Genomic DNA, 23,319 nt, shown 5'->3' on the forward strand with positions numbered 1-23,319 from the left:
ATGATATGTAGAACATAGGCAGTTAAATAGTACCTGCTAAGTGGTTGCCATGGGTAATAAAACTTGAAGAACCTGTTATTAAATAATCCTATTAGTTCTAGTGACACTTTTGTTAAGGCACAACATATATCAGCAGGAAGTTGTACAGTTTTTCCAGCAGAGCCAAGGCCTGCTAGTTAGGCATCTGTGGTAAATAACATGTGGCATGGTGTCAGTGTGCTGCTAACCTGTCATTCTCCTGTATGCAGCTGTTGGATGATGTGGATGCCAAATGCTTCAATGTCCAGTGGCTTCGTTCTCAAATGGGAATTGTGTCCCAAGAGCCTGTCCTGTTTGACTGCAGCATTGCTGAAAATATCGCCTATGGTGACAACTCCCGCACTGTGTCTATGGATGAAATACAAAGTGCAGCCAAAGCGGCCAATATCCACTCATTCATAGAAGGACTTCCTCTGGTAATTTATACTCTGGTGGCAAAATGCAATCGAAGGGAAATGTGCACAGTGCAAAAATGTATTCATCATGCATAAATTTAGTATACCATTTGCAAACTTGCAAATGTTGCAACTCATGCACCAGTACAAAAAAGATTTAAAATTCTATAGTGTATATAATACAACTGCTTACTGAAATAAAGTCACATTTAAAAATGTTCTACATGCAAACAAACTTTGTATGTATGTATATTTTTATTTATAAAGCGCTACTTATGTACGCAGTGCTGTACAGTAGAATAGATTCATACAAACAGGGGGTTATTAAGATAATAATAGATCAATACAAAGTATAACAATAAATACAAGGTACAGTTGCAATAAGTTAAGATGGAGCTCCCTGCCCGTAGAGCTTACAATGTAGATGGGAGGGTAACTTGCAGACACAAATAGGCAAATATAATTATATATTACATACATACAAAGTTTGTTTGCACGTTGAACATTTTTAAATGCAGTTTTAAAAGCAGTTGTATTATATAAACTATAAAATTTAAAAAAAAATTTTGTATTGGTGCACGAGTTGCACCATTTGCATGTGCTGTAGGTTACAGTGAATGACACTGCAAAATAAGTGCTAGTTCCCAGATCAGGTGCTGTGCGAGTGCTCCAAGAGGTCATTAAGTGTCTAATGAAGAACCCTGATATATATATATATATATATATATATATATATATATATATATATATATATATATAGTATGTAGTATGTTCTTATTTATGAATTCTTTCCTATGAAACTCAGGACAGGCAAAGTAAAAGGTTATGCCTCAGTTATTTTTCAGAGCAGAGTGCAATAGTTTAGGGATTATAAATGGTCTTTTGAATACTGGGGCAAAAATATTATTCTATAATCACTTCTTTAACCATCTAAAGTTTTTTTTTTTTTGCATGTACTTTTATAAATATAAGTGGTTTCACTGAGTTTGTATCGTTAAATCATTCTAGGTGACTTGCAATATAACTCCGAAGCAATTTGTTATTAAATCTAAACAAAAAATAACACAAATGTAGCCATCATAAAAGGGTAAAAGGTAGGGTCTGCATTGTGGGTACCAGTGGGTATTTTACATTAAAAGTCAATTCCACCCTCTAGGTGTTTTGTAGATAAATAAATGGGTAATTACCACATGGAGACGTCCCAAAATACTCCAAATCTTAAGTAAACAAGGGACCAGTGAGTTTGATTTTTAGATAGCACTTACAGGTGAGAGTTGGATCTGCTGATCTGGGCCACAGTACAAAGCAAAAGAATACTACTGAATACTGGTAGTTTTTTTAAGCATATGGTATAAGCACTACTCAAGAACTCCACTAGTCTCTGCCATAAGCCACTAAGAAATACATTTTTGACTTTTTATATCCCTGTAGAAATTATGTGTTTTTATATTTAACCACATGCATGTGGTATATTTTCCCTTTCTCACCCTCCTTTCTGTGCTTTGTTGTATTCATTTATCCCACTTTTTTCTTTTGTTTTTGGAAGATTCTACCTGATTTATTTCTCTTCCAATGTCATTTTGTCATTAGAAATATGAAACTCTGGTTGGAGCAAAGGGAACCCAGCTCTCCGGGGGACAGAAGCAGAGAATAGCTATTGCCAGAGCACTCATCAGGGCACCGAAAATTTTACTTCTGGATGAAGCCACTTCCGCACTAGACAATGAGAGTGAAAAGGTGAGAAGGAAAATCATATAATACTCTTGTTACATTGCTTTATACATGCTAATGTCATGTCACATATGTGTAATTTCAGTCTCAGAGCTGTTTTTAAAGGAAAAAATACAGACATAGCCATTCAGGTAGTGTAAAAATGATTCCAAACACAATTAATTTTTATGCTTTGATAATTATGCCCCAAACTTCTTTGGAAAGGGTAAGTCAGATACTCTTCTAATGGTTGTGAATGGCAAATGATTGTCTGGACTAGGTAGGGATGTTTGAAATTATAATTTGGAAAAAGACACTACCACAAAAACACAACATTTATATTAGTGATTGGGAACAAACTGTAATGTTTAGTAGAGTATACATTTGAATATGTTATAGTTACTGCTAGTATGTGTTTTGCATCTGTGGGGTGGGGTGCATCATGGCATTGAATTTCCCACATTGTATTGTATTGTTTCTCTCCTGTAGGTTGTACAGCAAGCTCTTGATCAGGCCAGGAAAGGAAGGACCTGCATCCTGATTGCGCACAGACTGACGACCGTACAGAATGCTGATATTATTGTGGTTATGAACAAAGGGAAGATCATAGAACATGGAAGCCACCAAGAGCTGCTCGCCAAATGTGGTGCATATTACGATCTAGTCAATGCCCAAGCTATAATCTAATTTAAATGGAGAAAAATGCATTAGTAGGTTTATAAATGCTGCACTATGAATGCAACGTAAGATGCAAAATGTAAAAGTCGTTTCAGTGTTTTATTATAACTAGTTTGCACTAGATTAATCACAGCTAATTTCTGGTTGGTTGCTGTGCTTAATATTGCTACTTCACAGGGTAACAGGCCCCACAAAAAGTAGCCATAAACCACTGTGCCTGCCATAATATTTGTTAGTGGGGCTTTCAGAAAATAATTTGACTTTTAAAGAACATGTCAACCCCAAAATAAGATTTTACCTAATATAAGAAAATATAATTCTAAGCAACTTTTCAATATGAATTTATTAGAAAATTTCAGTGGAAGGTTATTTGTAAATGTAATTGCTATTAAAAGCAGTTGCTGAACTCCTGGTTGTTACTTTTTAAACAATGTTGCAAATGTCAGGTCTGTCAGTCTGCTGCCTTGTGTTACATTGTTTCAAATGCCAAAGCCACCGGGGCAGAGAATAGAAAAGGACAGACAAATACTGCTTTTAATAGCAATTATATATACAAATAACTCAAAAACCATTAAAATGTGAAATGAATATATATTGCAAAGTTGCTTGGAATTTCGCTTTCTTTTATTGGGTCTGTTCTTTAAGGTCTTTTGTAATAGTTGCAAGGTCATGTGACCATTATAGTCTAGAGCCAAATATGCAAGGGCTATAAATGCTGCACTATATAAGTAAAACTGAATTAAGAATATAAGGCTTGTAAATGAGCCCCATTGTATTTATGTACTGTAGCTTTAAGAATCATATTCAGGGAAAGTGTTGATCTGCCAATATACACTACATTGTGCAATGTGTTGCTTGGAACACTCTGGACATTTGCTTCTAAGGCCATTGGGCTGGTGTGTATTGGCCTATAGATATCAATGCTCCCATTATCCATGTGTACCAGTGCAGTTTGCACTGGGCAGAGAAGCTTTGCACTGGGCAGAGAAGAGCACTTTTGCACTTTTTCTACAGTTTAGGGCAACAAGGCACACAGGGTATTTTCCACCTGTGTTAAATGATGGACAACAAAACATCTGACATACCATACCATCATCTGGCTACAGTGTAAATAGACAGGCAAGACATTCAAAATTGCACATTATTGTGTAAAAATACATTGGTGAACATTTTTGCATGATTGTGCAATTTGGATGACTTACCCTTAATAATTTACATAAATGGCAATAACAATGCATTTTGGATGTTTTGTTGTGCAATTTAAATCACTGGAGGCAAAATTGTCCATGTGTCATTGCCCTTATAGTTACCTCTTTTTTATTTAATAAAATGCTGCTCATTTGTTTATTTTTTTTATTTGTTTTTAGAATGTTTTTAGTGAGTTGTCATTTAACCCATAGTACCAAAACTGTTGTATTGTATTATAGCACCAAATGAGAGCCTTTTGGGCTATACTGGTATCATTTTCTCTTTCTTAAAAGACATGTAAAGACTACATTTGCCTTCAATGTTTATCAGTTGGGCACATCTCCCCCACCTAAATGGCATCAAAGCCAAAGCAAATTCCTGAGGGAGGGGGCCGAGTGGGTTACTGAAGGAAAAGAAAATCTAAGTGCTTAAAGGAGAAGGAAAGGGAAAGTCACTTGGGGGTGCCAAAATGTTAGGCACCCCCAAGTAACTTCATTTACCTACTCTTTACCCTGGGCTGGTGCCCCTGTAAGGAGAGAATAGCACCAGCCCGGGGTAGCTGCCGGCGCTTCCTCCTTCCGTTCTCGCTGCACGCGCATGCGCAGTAGAGTGAATAGTGGAACTTTAACAGAGAATTCGGCTTTTCACTCTACTGCGCATGCGCCGGCCCTGGGAAATTCACAGCAGCGCGAGTAGGAAGGAGGAAGTGGTGTCTACAGGTACCCCGGGCTGGTGCTGTTTTCCCCTAACAGGGGCACCAGCCCGGGGTACAAGGTAGGTGATTTAAGTCACTTGGGGGTGCCTAACATACGGCACCCCCAAGTGACTTAGCCTTTCCTTCTCCTTTAAGGGGATGCTGCAGCATTACTATTAACCTCTGGACAACCAGAGTGGCAGGTATTAAAAAAATCAAAGATTGCTGTTCACTGATTACAATTTTGTGCGTGGGATGTCCTTTAAAGTTTTTAAGATCCAATATTAATTTCCCGAGCCAAGCAAAAAACAAAGGGTGCCCATAGCAAGCCTGCACCCCCTCCCAGAATGCTAGATCATGCACGGGCTAGAGAAAGAAAAAGAGGTCTGTGCCTAGGATCTTAATACACCTGAGGCACATTCCTATGCATTCCTCCTAGTTCCAGCCCTGTATATTTCATGTTTAATTCTTTTATATTAAAATTTGTATTTTTTTTTTTTGTATTCAAAACAATAAAATCCACTGTTTTTAAGTTACTGTGTTTTGGCAGCATTTTATAAATCAACCGGGTAAAGCATAACTGCATAGCAGCAAGCAGGGCAATGGAAAGCTTACGTTAACTATACAGGGGTATTACATAACATTTCTAAGCACCATTAAAGTGCAGCATAGCAGCAAGCAGGGCAATGGAAAGCGTACATTAACTATACAGGGGTATTACATAACATTTCTACGCACCATTAAAGTGTTTAAAAAAAAATCACAAGTTAAACCATAATAACATAGTATTGTTACTGAGGCTGAAGCCAAGTCATAACACTGCGCTTACATAATTGCATAATTCCAATTAAATTTTAAGTTGGTCAAGAGGAACAGGGGAAATCACATACAGCTTAACTAAGAAATGTACCACGAAAATGTGTTTGTTCCTCACAGTTCCCAATCAAATGCATTAAAACATACCTCCCAACATTTCATTAAGAGAAAGTGGGACAAAAATGTGACACGGGTAGTGCAGCAATCAAATGCATTAAAACATACCTCCCAACATTTCATTAAGAGAAAGTGGGACAAAAATGTGACACGGGTAGTGCAGCAAAATTTGTGACCACACCCCCCACATGCCACAACCATTTTACATGCCCCAGACGTGCCAGTATAATCACTAAATAAAAAGAATAAAGGACATATTAACTTCAAAGGTGCCAGTATGACTACATTAAATTGATAAGGGGCATATTAACCCCAGACATGCCAGTAAAATTACTAAATTAAACTGATAAAGGGCATCAACTTCAGACATGCCAACAGTTCTGTGCATTTTCCAAAGATATAAACAGGGCCAATTCCAGTGGTACATAAATCTATTATGTTATTTCCTTCCAATCTTAATCAGTTGAAAGCAAAACAATATTAATATACCACTAGAATTTCTAGCCATATTAACAAGGCCAGCCTAAGGTTCCCAAACTTATAAGGGCCCCATTTAAATGTCTTCTATATTTTATGAACGGATCAGTGATACCTCTGTCTCCTCCTGCATGCTGTGCTCTGCCAGAGATTCCCAGGCGTGAGAGATATATGTTAGGGGTGGAAAGGTGAAACTGTCCAGCACACAAACAAAGACAGCAGCCTCTTCTGCCTCATAAAAGACAGAGCACACTCCCAGCCCCTGACCCGGTGAGCAGGAGCAAGGAGAGAAATGTGTGCCAATGCCAGGACAATTAAACATCAAGGTAAACCTGTGAGCTTAGCAGGGGAGATTCAAGAGTTAAGGGGACGGGCTTTTTTTCGGGGGCAGAACAGGCACAGCAATCAATTAAATGGCAATGCTGAGAAGCGGGACATCTAACAATGAATCCGGGACAGCAGGTAGTGCTATAAATATCGGGACGGGACGGTTGGGAGGTATGATTAAAATATGTGTTCACCAAGTACATCATTTTGCAATTTTGCCAAATACTGAACCAAATCTAAACCAGTAATTTGCATGTTCCAGAATGGCAGCATCTTTGAGCTAATGTATTTGTCTCTGGTTTCAGTTCAGGCAAATAATCATTTAGGATTCAGTACATTGCTTCATTGTTCATAGCCATATAAGTTCTTATTTTTTAATAACTGAAGCTTGGGTGAAAGTTCAGCTGATCAGTTTAGCAGGACTTGACCAAAACATTGTTTAAAGCCTTGAAGGAATACCAGTGACCAGCTGCTAACTGTAAACAAATTAAATCTCTACACAGTGCTAACAAAATTATATCAGAACAGAGCTATTGTTTCTATGAAATGATTAGTAAAATAAAAGGAAAAACCTCATGGACATCCCTAGGTATTTTAGAGGTTATTTTAGGAAGCATGATATCTTTGTTTAAACATACATTTCCTTTGGACAGATTGTCAGTTCAGCCATATACTTTCCATCAGGTGAAATTTTTGATAGTGAGATTCAAAAAGTAGCAGTATTTTTTCTTTTTCCTATGCATTTTATGCATTTAAACAAAGGGCTTTTGATAATTACTTGTGAACTAGATTACAGTGAATCTAGTTCACAAGAATAAGCAAATGTTTTTAAGAGAAAAATACTTTTACTAATTCATTAATTTCATTAATACTTTAATGAACTTAAGGTCCCCATACACGGGCCGATTTTAGCTGCCAATATCGGTCCCTTAGACCAATTCGGCAGCTAATCAGCCTGTGTATGGGCACTCCCGACGTTGATGCGGTCCCCAGACCAAAGACAATTTGCAATTAATCTTTATTTTTTATAATTGGTATTTTTGAATTATTTAGATTTTTTTTAGCATCTCTCCAGTTTGGAATTTCAGCAGCTATCTGGTCGCTAGGGTCCATATTACCCTATCAACCAGACTGTGGCAGCAATAACAATAAGATTGTAGCCTCACAGAACAATAGTTTTTTTGGCTGCCTGGGTCATTAAAAAATAAATACTTCAAAAGTTATAAAAAATAAAGGCTAATTGAAGTTGCTAAGAATTGGCCATTCTAAGAATTGCCTCTTTAAGCAACTTCTGCGATTTCGGCAAATCGCCGATTTACATTCTCGCCGGTGGGATGTCATATTGGGGAGATGACGCCCGCGACAAGGGAGATTTGAGCGTGTGCCACAGCCCTTAACAAACTAAATGGCTTTTTTTGCCATTTAAATGCTTTGTGTGCCATTGCCCTTAAGCTGGCCACACACGTGGCGATTTTTGATCTTTGCACGAAAGATCCTTCCAACCCTCCACTGACGTTCAGGGCTGAATCGTCAGATATGGAGGTAGAAACAATAGGATTTCTACCTCCTTCTGCCGATTCAAAATCTTCTAACCCACCGAATTGGCGAGTCGACCAATATCAGCAGCCTCCTGCGATATAGGTCGCCTCACAAGGTTTCGTACAATATTATCAGTGCGTGTATGGCCAGCTTTGCCGGTGCAGGCCTGAGTCTAAAGGGAAAATGAAAAAAAACTGTAAGGCTGGGGTTATATAGCAGAATTTCATACAGTGGCTCCTGTACATCCTGTACGCTACTTTTCTGTGATACAAAATTATTTGTAGGAATATGTTAGCAGAGTTGTAGCTTTCTGCCAGATGCCTCCCCTATTTTCACTGCCTTATATAGAAGAATTAAAAAGAACAGCATACCTAGAATGCAATAAATGTATTCTTTTATTCTAGGGCAGTGCTGCAGGTTGAATGTGACTCTCAAAGCAGTTTTATGGCCTCAGGGACTGCCTTGAGAATTCACAGGCTTTTTTATATAATATAACTTTATAAAAATGTGGCCTAATATATATATATATATACACACACATCAGAAGAAAGGCGAAGAACAAAGCTGAATAGTTAAAAAAAAATATTTGAAGTTGCAGGGTTCACATATAAAAAGGGCATGCAGTTTCATATGCAGAATCCTCCAATATCTGTTTATGCAGGGAATATTTCCTAACGGGCGCCTATATAGAGCACTGCATAAATTAATGCTGCAGTAATAATTTTATGTATCTGGTTAATTAATACAGTATCTGGGTTATTGTGGTCTGTAATCTGTGTTTTTGTGTTGTGAGCAAAATACTATACATTGGAACTATTGTATTACTAGAAGAGGTGTTGGTGACACAGCAATGGACACCTAAGTAGCAGGAACAATTACCAGGAAATGCTCTCCTCCCAGCACACCAGCTGAGCAGATCACAGGCACCAACAGTCCTTGAGAGCAAAAACAAGGAGGTAGGTCTTCGCTTATCTGAGCTTATGTGTGGGGAAACATCTGTGCAACACAGCAGGGTCCATGCAGAGCAAAGTAAGAGACAATGGAAAGCTATACATATAGAACAGTATATACATTTCCCTTTATAAGGCAAGCCATACCATGTCCCGCTCCTTTTATATGCTTTTTTTTTTTATATGCTCTTGGTACATTCTCAACAAGTTAAAGATGTAAAATTGTCCAACTTTCTTGCCTTGATGTACACGTGTAAAAAGTCACGCAACTCCTGCACATTTACATTAAGGAATGCAGAAATTTGGATAACCTGACATGTTCCCACTATTGCTGCCATCATTGCACTGTATGCAGAGGTCCCATTTACAGGCCTGCACTTGTAAAGCTGGCCATACACGCACCGATAATATCGTAAATGTAAAAAGGGAAATGTATATGCTGGAGGTTGAGCTTACAAAGGTTGAATAAAGGGCCATATTGTTAAATCACCTGCAGTTTCTTAGCATTTTTGCATTTTTAAGGATATTATTACTTGCTTTTGTAGAAGGGGTAAAGTAGAGCAGCAATGAATGAGTGGTTTGTTCTAGAATTAAATCTCTGTGCAAGATTACAAATTACACCGTGAACTCAAAATATATATAAGGGGCAGTTGTACAGTGCTTACAAATTAGGTCCTGTTAAATATCAGTGTTAAAAGCAGAACTAAAATCAATAAACAACATCCTTATATAAGTATTTTGTTTTGAGACAAAGATGGAGAGCAGCAAAAATGGCCTCCACATTAGATGAATTGGAGCAATATGTAAATTGCAATGGATCTAATGACTTTAGGCGCTTGGCTTTAATATGTGACATAACAACTCTTTGAGTGCACTTCATAAAAAACTTGGGAGCAGCCAACAGTGGCCAATTCCCTGGAACTGTAACTGGGGGGGGGGGGCATAGAGACTCCATACGCGGCTTGAAGTGTCCTGCTCGGAGCTGAACTCAGGTCTCCTATTATGCACTGAGCCACCGTGCGGCCCAAGGAAACAGGCTCTCAGTTTGTATATGTCTTTCAGTCTGTGTCTGCCTGTATATGTCTCTCTCTCTCTGTCTATCTATGTTTATCTCTCTATCAGTTTATGAGTAACAATTTTGCTACCCTATTTCATTATTTTATACAGCCTAAACCTCAACTGAAATACAGTACCTGAGTGGAATATGTGTATTACACAGAATTACATTCCATTTGTTTAATTATATAAACCACCTATGTCTCACAGCATAGGGCAGGAAGCTATTACTTAATCTCAGTGATGATATATGCCTATAATGTCCTCTGCAATTTTCCCAACTCTTTGTTTATTTCTTATGGTTTGTTACTGTCAGCAGCATTGGCATCCACAGTAAGGGACAGGGGGACTTGCCCCCCAGAATTTCCCCCTCAAACAGGGCAAGTACAAGTGCCCCAGGTCAGCCATAATGGTGTTTAAGATCTCAGCTTGTGCTGATTCCGGGTTTCTCTCCTGATAATACTGGCTGTCTCTCTGGCAGTTGCTGCAGCCTAAAACTTGTTCCCTTGTATCTTCTCTGAGCCCCAGTCTGGTCACATGATGCTGTGTGTGTGAGAGAGTAAGGCTGGGTCAGAAAATGGCTCTGCTTAACATTGTGAGAAAGGCTTCACCTGTTTATGTCACGAAAATTTCCCCCGATACCTGGATGCGAAATGCATCAGATGATGTCACTGAAAACTTACTGTGTACGCACACCCGAAGTTCACTGCAGGAAAAAATAGCTCTGATATTGTATATAAAGGACTTCCATCAGAAATCACGGCCTACCTGGAATAGTAATGTTTAAGAACCAAAACACAAATTGGTGACCAGGGGCCCTAATAGTCCCAGGTTCTTCAATAAAAGAGAAACCTATTTCTAATATACATTTATTTAAAAAAAAAAATGTGATCCCTTGTCTGTGATTCCCTCCCTTCACTCCATTAGCTCACAGCCAATGGCGTGAAGGAGGAAATTGCAAGCAAAGGATTGCGTTTTTTAATTAAAACAGTATAGTTTTTCAAATAAATGTATATGAGAAACAGTTTTCTTTTTAAAAGAGAACCTGGGACTATAACAGCTCTTAGTTTTTTTACTTTTCTTACCCTTTAAATCATTATCTTGTAACTACCACTCTCACATCACTTAAAGGGGGCCCTGCAGTGCTGCACTTACTTGGATTAGTCGGGGCCCCCCTGTTGCCAGTGAGCAGCAGACATTGGGAAGGGAGAGAGCTCTGGTGCCTGCATGTTTTCTACCCCTACACGGCTTTACCGGGACTTAACCTTCGCTGGCAAATGAACTTACACAAAGCTGTGTAGCAGAAAGAACATGTGGCACCAAACTCCTGCCCTCTCTTCCAAAGGCTGCAGCTCATTGACAGGCTAATCCAAGTAAGTGCAGCATGGCCAGCCCCCCCCCCCCCACCGAGGACCCAAAACTCTCAGGGTCCAGGACAACTGCCCCCCTCAGCGGGCCTGAGTCTATGCATAGATTGGCTTACACAGAATTACATTTTGTAAATATATAAAACACCTATGTATTAAGAAGTCACACAGCATAGGGAAAAAACTATTACATACTTTCTGGGAAGAGACACACCTATAATGTCTTGCTCATTGTATTACTAAAAGGAGGAGATAATTATATGGGGGAGGGAGCAGCTAACTGTCAGCAACAAATGCCCAGGAACTGTCCCTAGAGCAGCAGTCACTCCTCCTCCAAACACTCCAGCTGAGCAATAGATCTCAGGCACAGTCCCTGATACAGCACCGGACAGAGAGGTTTGTGCTAATCTCATGCATGTACAGTATGTGTGTGTGTATGTATGTGTGTGTGTGTGTGTATGTGTGTATGTATATGTGTGTGTGCGCAGGGAGGGTGGAATGGAAAGCTGTAAACATGGAAGGATGCAAACTTTGCTTTAGGGCAATGATATATGGTGGGACAGTGAATGTTTGCCATCTGTGCTGTCCCCAACTCAACAGGTGGGTGGCAAAGCACTTTGCATTTGCCTCTCTATACACTTTCATTGTAATCTACCTGATCCTGCCAGTGCAGTCTTGGGTCTGGCGCAATGGTTACTGATAATCACCTGACCCACAGTCATGGCTATTATGAAAATGTACAACAGAACTGCAACTCTCAAAATCCTACAACAGACATAGGTTGCAGAGCATTTGAAAGAGAGGCAAGGTTGAACATGCAAATGTTGGATAAACTACTGAGTCTTTTATTCCTTCTTGCATGATTTCAAAAACACGATTATATTTATTGTTTAAAGGGAATGCAGATTGGCAGTGTACTGTTCTAGAAAGTATTGCCTGTGAAAGATCCAATTGCACATTATTCTTTCAAGGATTTGTGAAGAAACAAGTTAATCAAATAATCTTTCCCCATGTCCTGAATGAATACACTGCATGGATATTGCCTTGACAGAATTTTGACCTTGGGGGCCCTTTTTAATCCTTTTTAATCCTTTTGGGGGCCTATTTATTATAATGTGTAAAATAAAATTTGCTGGAGAAAATGTGTCAAAAGGGTTGCAAAATAAATGGTGAATTTACCAATGTGTATTTTATTTTATGCTGTACACACTTCCTGGCTTTTTAGCAAGTGAGGGAATACAGGGTTATGGGAGATAGCTCTTAGTACAAGTTGATCCAGGGACTGGTCCGATTGCCATCTTGGAGTCAGGAAGGAATTTTATCCCCTCTGCGGCAAATTAGAGTGGCTTCAGATGGAGTATTTTGCCTTCCTCTGTATTAACTAGCAGTTAGGCAGGTTATATAAAGGCATTAAGGTTGAACTTGATGGATGGAGGTATGCATTTTTTTACTTACTAGGTTACTATGTAAGTAAAAAAATGGGTAAAAAATTATGCAGCAAAGCCAGGCAATGTGCAGTGAATTCTGTTCTATGTTTTTTTACACCGCATAAGTTCTTTCTTATAAGTATATTGTTTTCTATAAGGGCAAAGACACACTGAGCTACTTAGTAGCAGCTACTAGTCATGGCAACAAAATGCCAGAAAATACCCTGCCATAGACAATACTGAGAATTGCCTCTGCTAAAACACACATAGAGACAATTAGCAGCAAATCAGAATTGTCTATTTCAGTAGCCGTGACAAGTAGCTGCTACTAGTAGTTCTGTGTGTTTTCACCCTAGTGCTTAACCCAGATGCAGCAGTGACCCTTGTGTCACTGCCCTAAAATTTTCCCCTTGTAAGTCATTTGCTTGCAAGCTTAGGTTCTAATAAGTAAATGCCATACTAATGAATAGGGGTAATTTTAAGCCATAACAATCCTTTTGGGTTTATTTAATGTTTAAATGATTTTTTAGTAAACTTAAAGCATGGAGATCCAAACTATGGAAAGATCCCTTATCCGGAAGAGCCCAGGTCCCAAGCATTCTGGATAACAGATCCCATACATCTATAACTAAATATATTAGATGTATGGGATATGAAGCATATTATGGCATTTTTGCTTTTTATCAAAAGTGTCTCTACTGGCCACTCATGTAAAGATCTTCTTGTTTGGCTTATCACTGTATCTTTTCTCAATATCTCAGACAATCCAATTGCAATAGTGGTATGCGGGCTCTCGGGGCAAGGACCACATCAACAAGCCAATGTGGTCTATGCCCTGATAGGATTCTTAAAGGAATACTGTCATGAGAAAACATGTTTTTTTTTTCAAAACGCATCAGTTAATAGAGCTTCTCCAGCAGAATTACATTGAAATCCATTTTTCAAAAATGCAAACAGATTTTTTTATATTTAATTTTAAAATTTCACATCGGGCTAGCCACATTCTTCATTTTCCAGGGTGCCACAGTCATGTGACCTGTGCTCTGATAAACTTCAGTCACACTTTACTGCCGAGCTGCAAGTTGGAGTTATTTCACCCCCTCCCAGCAGCCGATCAGCAGAACAATGGGAAGGGAGCAAGATAGCAGCTCCCAGTAGGTATCAGAATAGCACTCAGTAGTAAGAAATCCAAGTCTGGCTTGGGACTCCAGTTACATGGGAGTAGGAGAAACAATAGGTTACCTGAAAGCAGTTCATATGTGTAGCACTGGCTCCTTCTGAAAGCTCAGACGCAGGCACAATGCACAAGATCACAAGATGCTTGTTTGCCTAGTCTGTAGCTGCATGTTCTCCTATAATGAAACCTTGAAATGTACCAGAAAAAAAACAAATTATTTTCCATATATATATATATATATATATATATATATATTTTGAAATTCTTTTGCACTTCCACCCAGGTTTTATAATTCTAAGCAACCTTACAGAATATAAAATGCAGGTGAAACTATGACCCATGGAGTGTATAAGGCTATCGCCACATGGGGATGATTCTAGATCTGCATTTATACTTTGGCCTCTACCCACTCCTATACCTGCACTCGTAGGCACTGTGTTGGCCTGGGTGCAGACACATGGAGCAAATTTTGGCATGAAAATGCTTATTCAGAAATCCACTCCATGTGCCTGCACCCAGGCCATTTCAGTACTTGGGCGTCTCATCGCAGGACTTTGTTGATTTGATCACATATCCGTTTTTTCCCAACCATCCTGCAGCTTCAAAAATACAACTTTCTGTTTTCAGGGTAATTTATGACTTTTCTGTGCTAATTAATGCAATATGAGGGGTGTGCTCCCTTAGTTTAAAGACAATAGCATACGTAGTGCCTTGTTGCCCATAAGACATCACCTTCCTGAGGGGCTCTGAAAATCATATAAACTAATCAATAAACTTTATGGGAAAGTCAGCCTCCTGTTGGCAACAAAGCACTACATTTACCATTGCCTTTAAGAGTATGCATTAAATACAAAGTATATTGCACATACAAGCGTAGCATTGACTTATCAGACACATAATGTAGAGCACAAGATACAATGATCACAAGTTTCTGAATCCAACACTTGAAATACATTGGGTCCTGTACTTTGTAGTTAAATATTTAACTTTTTTACACTGTGGGAGTGCACTCCTCTTATTGCATTTGTTTGTAGATTTTTAGGACTAGACCCGTACATGGGGAGGCTGCATCCATAGTTCTCTTTATGGTATGACTGGAGCTTTGCTTAGAAGTAATTTGTATATTTGCATGATAGTGAGGACCAATGGGTGTAAGCTGCAACAGTGCCTTGTGCTTGCCACCTTCCCAATGCAAGTGCAGAGGGCAGCCAGACCCTGGACACAAGCACTTTTTGCGTGAGCCCAAAGAGGGGTTATTTTGCAGAGTAAATGATCTCTATGTTATCTACATCTATAGAAACCAAAGGAACCCATGAAGCCTAGAGAATGTAACCACTTGTGTAAATGCTGTCAATTCCTTACCTAGTGCCTTGTGGTTGCCTGCATCAACGTGACAAACCAAAGAAGACATGGACACAGAGTATGCAGTCAATACATCCAATAATACAGACACTTTATTGGATAAAGCACAGGAGGAGACAACGTAAGTATCTACAGTATGTATGTTCAGTATGTATGTCTATTTATTTATTGATATAGCACAACAACTGTATGCAGTTCTTTTCAAGGCATAAACACACTGTTATTTTAAGTTATACAGTAAAAAATATTTAAACCTATGCTTCAGTGCTTAGGTGTTTCAATATACAATTTGGATGAGTTCCCTGCCCCAAAGCTATTACAGTCTATTAGGTAGTAGTATTATTTATTGTTTATGGATAATTTACCTATTGTTGTTTTGCATAATGAAAAAAATATAGCAATTTACAAATACATTAAACATTTTCAGTTGTCCTCTAAGGGTGAAGACACACAGTGCTACTAGTAGCAGCTACTTACCTAGCTACTAAAACAGACAATGCTGATCATTCACTGATAACTGTCTCTATGTGTGTTTTAGCAGAGGCAATTCTCAGTATTGTCTATGGCAGGGGATTTTCTGTAGTTTCGTAGCCGTGAAAAAAAAGCTGCTATTAAGTAGCTCAGTGTGTCTTCACCATAAATGTAATTGTAATTGAAATCTATATTTATCATCCATTTCTATTGTTGGCACTGCTGCCAACTAATTAGACAGAACATGCAGTGCAAAAAAATGGATCAACAAACAGTTTCCAATTGCAATGATAAATATCCATATGTAAATTATTAATTGAAATGAGAAAGTTTCTTATAATTACATTTTATTTCATTATGTAAAAGAATGAGTGAGGTTTAAAAAAAACTTTGAGAAATAATAAGAGCGTTCTGTGTCATAATCTGTACTAAACCTTGGGGGGGTGGATAATCCTCCTGGCATTTTGCTAATCCTTATTTTATTACTTTCTGATTTTTAAAGGAATGTAAATGAGAAAAGTAAACAGGAACAAATAATACCAGTTGGTCCGATCCAAATTGTAAGTCTTACATAATTGTTTTACTTTGTACCAGTTTCCATTTTAGATATAAATATATCTTGTTTACATATGTAAATAAGATCTGGGTACACTTATATTCCGGAGTCGGTCTGGGCCGCTGGGACAACGGGAAAAATCCCGGTGGGCCCCGGCTCTAGTGGGCAGTGGCAGCCCAGACCCAACTCTTGCCGGTGCTCCCCCTGCCCTGACGCCTTATATTTGCGCGTCACGTGGGGGGACCTGCAAGGGGGGTTGGGGGGGCGCGGGCACCTGCACCCCCCAGTCCGACCCTGCTTATACACTGTATGTCATTTATGCTGTCTCTGTGTCTATGATATATCTTCTTCTTCTAGTTCCGATTTGCAGGCTGGCTGGATATTTTCTTAATGATCTTTGGAACACTGGGCGCAATGGGGTGTGGTTCGTGTTTCCCACTTATGAACGTTGTGTTTGGGGAAATGGCTAACAGCTTCCTGTGCCACAACTCATCTCTTCAGAACTCCTGTAAGACCCCTGGATAAATACCATATCAGTATTTCACTTGTTTCCCAGTTCATTGGTCATTTTAAATTAAAGAGGGTTTGCTTTGTTTGCATTACTCCTCATACAACATTTTAAGGGAACTTTTGCCTAGTAATTTTTTTTTTTCAGCTGACTTTGTCCAGAATAAATTATTCTTCATCAATTCTTGTATTGCTAATTAGTCATTAATTTTTCATCTGCAGCCTTATGTGCAGAGTTTAAACCAATAGAAGAACAGATACAACTGTAAGTATATATCTTATTTTAAATTAACTGCATGCAAATTTGTAATGTGTTATTTGTGTTTCTGCTATTTGTAGCTCAGCGTGAAGGCTATCATGTACACATAGCACTTTTGTGTGCTTTGATAGCTGCATTTTGAAGTTGCCAAAAATTAAGTGCCCAAACCACCTCCCCACCAAAGGCTTCTATTGAAATAGCCAGCAAGCCTGCCTGCTAGAACTCGTCAGGCCATAGTTGCCTAGAAACATGGCAGTTCATATTTTTAGGTGGCTGTCTCCTGACAAGCATTGGCACAAGTACACACAATCTATTTTAATGCAAATGTTTGGTGTGGAGGCTGTTTCTGGCACTTAGATGGTTCATCTTTCTGGCTACTTAAAACCCAGAGCTTAAAGCACCTTAGAAGTTCTTCTTGTGCCATTTCCCTAAAATAATTTTAAGGTTGCTACAATGACTGGAATTTAAAACTTTAGAGAGTAATGTAATAAAAGGGGCAAAGTTTGTGGACCTATAGAAATCAAATGATAGGACATCTTAAAAGTTGCTGTTTATTACTGCACCAGGGCAAACCTTGTGTCTCTTATTACATATGGGGGGATTAATAAAAAAAGGATGTGCATAAAACTTGATCAAATATCTAATGTACCAATACAGTATATTTCACACACTCTTACACCTATATTGATCTTTAAAATCAATTTGCAGTTAAAATGATGCTAACTGAACTGCAAATACAATAATTTTAAATATTCTGTTTGTTTCTGTAAAATGGGCTCAACATGCCTTATACAGGGCATTATTCCTACAATGGGCATTGTGGGGGTTGTTTTATACTTTAATTTATACCAGTAAGGAAATCAAAGGCACATACCACCCAGTTGTCTCTATTTTAGGAGAACATTCTCATTCCACAGACCCCAAAGTGCACAAGGCCAACTCAAAAGTGGTCAGGGTTCATCTCTGGGTGGCTGGCCAAGGTGAACACACATGCCTAATGTACTTGGTCACAATGGCCACAATGATTACAATGGGCACTGATGAAAAAAGTGCACTTGTTTAATCAATGGCATATGGACAGGTTTACAAAGGCTATGGAGGAGTGGGATTCCTACCACAGTTTCAGGTTGGCACTTGAACCTCCCATGCTGTGCTCACCAACGTCAGTGCTGCTAGATGGGCACTTGTAGCTTTGGATGCATTTTCTGTAGGTGTATATAGATAGGGGAAGCAGTAAATATCTAGATCCACTACAACTTTCTATAGGTTCTTGCTTATTTTCCCAGATTCTCACTGTACTACGCAGGACTGGGTTTTGGCGCTTTAGTCTGTGGATATCTCCAGGTCTCCTTCTGGGTTTTAACTGCTTCCAGACAGACAAGAAAAATGAGGAAAGCTTTCTTTCATTCTGTGCTGTCTCAAGAGATTGGTTGGTTCGATGTCACAAAATCTGGAGATCTCAACACCCGACTCACCGAGTAAGTGGTCTTAATTAGTTGGTATCGACATTTATGCTCAGCGTTTCATTCTTAAGGGGTTATGAAATAAAAGGCACTAAATTTGCCCAGGAGCAGTAACCCATAGCAACCAATCAGCAGGTAGAATTTACTGGTCACCTGTTCAAAAACAAACATCTTAATGGTTGCTATGGGTTACTGCTACTGTGCAAACTTAACACCTTTTATTACATTTGGGGGTTAATGTTTACATAGTGTTGCCATTTTCTTCCAGAGACATCAATAAAATAAATAATGGAATTGGAGATAAAGTCGGACATTTTTTTCAAAATAGCACAACCTGTTTATGTGGCATTTTAATTGGATTAATCAAGGGCTGGAAGCTTGCACTTGTCATCTTGGCTACTAGTCCCGTTCTAGCATTGGCATCAGCAATGTTTGCGAGGGTAAGTAATGGAAAATTGGATATACAATTTTCTTGCATCTCTGAAGTTATTACTGACATAATTGATGTTTTAGAATGCCATTGCTTGCAGACTACCAAACCCTTTTATATTGCTTTCATTCGCCTGCTGTTGCATTTTATCCAAGTCAGTGGTGATATGTTGTAGTGTTGTTTAGTTTTTTTAGTTTTACAATTAGCCAGTTACGGAATTATACAGTCATAGCTGCCTTATTAGCAGCCCAATAAGGTATCACCACTATATTGTATAAGCATTATCTTTTTTCTTGTCAATCAAGAAATTTCTAGATGTAATTATAATGCTGTACTTTAATCTTAGATATTGGCCTCCCTAACTACTAAGGAACTCGCAGCGTATGCAAAAGCAGGTGCAGTGGCCCAAGAAGTACTTTCATCAATAAGGACTGTTGTGGCTTTTGGAGGACAGGAGAAAGAAATAAAAAGGTTCTCTACTGGATTTTATTCTGCATATTTTCCTGTTAAACTATAGTGGGCCTAATCACATTTGAAGAATATCAGATTTCAGTAATACAGATAATGTACGCACTCTTCATTACTGAAGATCTTTACTTAAGATACCATGATATGTCTGATAAAAACACTATACATATAATGATTACTATAACATGCCCATACAGGCAAACCTCAGCTGATATTTTGGCCTCTCTTGACTAAATCGATAGCCAGTTGACTTAACCAGTTCATGTTCACATGGAAATAAATTTGCTAATATTTTTTCATGATATGTCTGGAGCAAGTTACAATGTAAGTAAGTGTTGTGTGATTTTATGAAAATGTGTAATGTTGGGTGCATTTGCTGTCTGTTTAAATGATCACTACATATTTTCAACCCTTTTGTGGTGTCATATCATGCTAACGATCCCCAGGAGGAATCCTTTGTGCTCCTCTGCTTGTATCTACCCCATTTACCTTCAGAATGACTTCTCTGGTTCTCAGTCAGGTCAGGTGGTAGAAAATTGGTAGAAGCTCTAAAAAAAAAAAAAGATGTCTTTAACATTTTGTATGTTTTCAAAATAATCTTTTTAGATACACAGAGAACATGAGAGAGGCCAAAGACATTGGTATAAAAAAAGCAGTTGCATCTCAGTTTTCACTTGGATTAGTATATGGAGCCTTTTATTCTACTTATGGACTTGGTTTTTGGTACGGCACAACCTTAGTTTTAGGGGATGATGCTTACAGAATTGGAGATGTACTAGCGGTAAGTACTGGGTCAGTTGTCCATATCACATACCTCTGGAGTCCCAGCTTTCCCGTATAGTGACAGAGCTATGTGGCAGCTGTATGAAGGTGCATAGGGCCCCTGGGAAGGTGGAAATTTTAAGGTGTTTCAGTGATGTATTTGCCTCCTAAAGTAATGTATATATATATTTTGCTTTAAAATAAGTTCATCAGAAAGAAACACATTCCTAAATGCTCCTCAAAACATTTTTAAACAGTATATTGGTAACTTGTTTACTGCAGGTTTTATGCACTTTCTTTCATGCATGTTCTAACCTTCTTCTGGTACTCATAATCTGTATATTTCCTGCTTCTGTAACACATATTCTACCCAGTAACTAGCAAGTGCAGATCAATAATAATTAAAGGCAATACTCTGCATTCTCCATAGCTTAAAGATAGCATGCAGGTTCTATATAACCCACAATGCATTGCACTGTGATGTTTCTTTCCTTATTGACATCACATGTGCAGGGGATTGTGGGATTTGAATGATGCAGGCTGAGGACAGTCGACTACTGTTACATTTTTGAGTCTCAAAGTACTCACCAGATCAGAAGAAGAACAGGAGGCCAGGCTTAGGTAACTGTTCCAAACCATATTATTACATTAAAAATCATTAAAAGGCTGCATATTTTGTAAATTATGTATATTGCAAAATTGCTTGAAATTACTTTTCAAAAAGCTTAAGTTGCGTTTGGGTTGAGTTCCTGTTTAACAATGTAATAATTTTATAGCTGCACACGTACTTACCCCAAAGAGAACAGGGCATTGCCTGGTGCAAATCTGAAAAACTCACACAAAAAAACAAAGCAGATTTTGTTGCATGCGGTCTGATCAACAGATTAGGATTTGATTGATTTTGTTATTTATGCAGACTGTATGAAACTTTCATCCAACACCACATGACTGCTGGAAACAAACACTGCATGCTGCATTTTCATAAAATAAGAAAAGTCTGACATTCTTCTGCATTGAAATACATTGGCTGGCAGATGTAGATGCACAAAAACAAGAAACCATCTCAATTTATCTGATCAGGATACTGTATATCAGATTTTGTTGCATGCCACAAAATCACATGTTGTTGTATGGCAAGATTGTGTCAGCCAATTAATGCCTGACCCACAAAATAAGTACAAAACTTACCACATACTTTTGCCCTCAGTGGGAACATCAGATCTTTGTCAAAACTGGAACTGAGTTTACTTTCCATACTATTGTAAAGTTAGCTTTGTTTGTTATTACAGGTATTCTTCAATGTGACTATAAGCAGTTATTGCATTGGACAGGCAGCTTCTCATTTTGAAGCATTCAGTATTGCAAGGGGTGCTGCTTACAGTATCTTTAAGGTTATCCAAAAGGTAAGAACCCAGGCTAAATACAAAACTACTGTAAATCATATTGTTGTTTCCAACATGTGATCTGTTGAGCACTCTCAAACAAGTGTATGCTTATTAGCTTTCCATAATGTTGGACTCTCTTCTTGCTGTAGTTTATCTTCTACCCATTATCTGTATGAGTGTCTGTCTGACTTCCTCTCATCCTCTGTACTGACAGCCCTGCAATCATTCTTCATGATTATAGCTGATTATCCTTCAGTCTTGGCCCTATCCTTTTGTTTGCCTACCCACTTTCTTTATATTCCATCCATTGACAAACGCACCAACTTATAAGGAAAGCCACTTTCAGGACCTAATCTTTGCCAAAAATGTGTATTTTCTCTGATTTTAACAGTGAACCCTTAAACCTTTATGATCATCTCTTTACAATTTCTATGTCATACTCACGTACCCCACCTACTCCTTCCTCTCACTGTGCTATTGAGTTCCCTGGCCTGGTTCACTCTTTCATTACCAGTCTCTCCTTCTAGTCAATAACTATAGCACATTCTGTCATCCATCAGCACCCTTGCAGGCTCAATGTATTTGTGCTAAATACCCCCACACCTGGATTAATACACAAATGAGACGTTTGCTCTCCTGTACATGATGTGTGTGTGGGGAAAACCCCATGCATAAGAGGAACAGAAATATACAATACCTCTGTCCACCCTCTGAAAAGGATAAGAGGAACAGAGGCAAAATAGCTCTCCTTGCAGAGAATTTAGATAAATTAGTTTATAAATATATTTTTGAACAATTTAGTTTAGTTTTGGTGATCATTTTGGACTGCTGTTGTTTAACCTCCATTATTTAGGACTTCTTCTTAGGACAACAACCAGGCCTGAATTTGTGGGAAGGCCACTAAGGACCAGGCCTAGGAAGGTGCAATATTAGGGGTGGCATGATGCCCAGCCACATTTTTTTTTCCCCGGAGCACTGGGGAAATAGACGAGCAGGAGATTTAACTCCCCTGTGCACCAGTTCCTCAGAAGCGTGAGGGGCAGTGGGTGAGCGGTGGGGGGAGATGAGGAAAGGAGCTACTGCTTATGTGCAGGGGGTGGGATGTTGTAAGGTGGCCTAGGGGCACACCAACTATAAATTCAAGATGATTGCAACTGGAACATTACATGTTGGGTATCCTTGGTTTATTATGCCAGATAATATTTAACTTTGTAACTTAAACTTGTTATTTTGTTATTTTGTTATTTCTTTTGATTTTTCCAGCCGTCCTTCATTAACAACTTCTCAACTGAAGGCTTTAAACCTGATAACATAAAAGGAAATATTGAGTTGAAAAATATTCACTTTTCCTATCCTTCAAGGCCAGATGTTAAGGTATAGTTACATAGTTACATTGTTACATAGGGTCGAAAAAAGACCAGAGTCCATCAAGTTCAACCCTTCCAAGTAACAAAACAGTAAAGCATTATTTAATCATTATCTTTATGCATACCTTAACATTGGTGTATTAGGCAGAGTTTTAATCACCATAGTGCTCTCACAGAGATCCACAGAGGTAGACAATGGAGATATCAGCTACAAATTGTTTAGAAACAATCACTGACCAATCACTGACCATCCCCACACATACCTTACAACTGTCTCATTTTTCAGAGCCAGCTGTCCAGGATTGTAGCTTACATGCCCTGCTCAACTTTAC

The 23,319-nt window shown here is 38.6% G+C and overlaps 2 protein-coding genes across 6 annotated transcripts in view; both read left to right on the plus strand.

Annotated features, from left to right (window-relative positions):
- Nucleotides 1–5,236, plus strand: part of abcb5 (ATP binding cassette subfamily B member 5) — a 46,667-nt gene extending 41,431 nt beyond the window's left edge. For 3 of the 4 annotated variants that reach the window (XM_031903298.1, XM_012964461.3, XM_031903299.1), the window contains 3 exons: nt 249–455; nt 2,025–2,171; nt 2,634–2,900. In XM_031903298.1, the coding sequence (XP_031759158.1) occupies nt 249–455; nt 2,025–2,171; nt 2,634–2,831 (552 nt within the window). In that variant the 3' untranslated portion in view covers nt 2,832–2,900. 4 annotated transcript variants of the gene reach the window in all.
- A 6,430-nt stretch (nt 5,237–11,666) lies between these two features.
- LOC116406449 (ATP-binding cassette sub-family B member 5-like) overlaps nt 11,667–23,319 on the plus strand; it is a 34,230-nt gene continuing 22,577 nt past the window's right edge. Inside the window, exons 1-11 of one of the 2 annotated variants that reach the window (XM_002933288.5) lie at nt 11,667–11,749; nt 15,324–15,440; nt 16,293–16,350; nt 16,704–16,854; nt 17,076–17,118; nt 18,399–18,590; nt 18,844–19,015; nt 19,352–19,476; nt 20,080–20,254; nt 21,525–21,638; nt 22,884–22,994. In XM_002933288.5, the coding sequence (XP_002933334.2) occupies nt 15,367–15,440; nt 16,293–16,350; nt 16,704–16,854; nt 17,076–17,118; nt 18,399–18,590; nt 18,844–19,015; nt 19,352–19,476; nt 20,080–20,254; nt 21,525–21,638; nt 22,884–22,994 (1,215 nt within the window). In that variant the 5' untranslated portion in view covers nt 11,667–11,749; nt 15,324–15,366. Of the gene's footprint in view, nt 11,750–15,323; nt 15,441–16,292; nt 16,351–16,703; nt 16,855–17,075; nt 17,119–18,398; nt 18,591–18,843; nt 19,016–19,351; nt 19,477–20,079; nt 20,255–21,524; nt 21,639–22,883; nt 22,995–23,319 lie in introns of those variants that run through there. The other variant, XM_018094593.2, reaches the window with a different exon arrangement.

The sequence above is a fragment of the Xenopus tropicalis genome, chromosome 6, assembly GCF_000004195.4.
Source record: "Xenopus tropicalis strain Nigerian chromosome 6, UCB_Xtro_10.0, whole genome shotgun sequence".
In the NCBI taxonomy this organism is placed as follows: Eukaryota; Metazoa; Chordata; class Amphibia; order Anura; family Pipidae; genus Xenopus; species Xenopus tropicalis.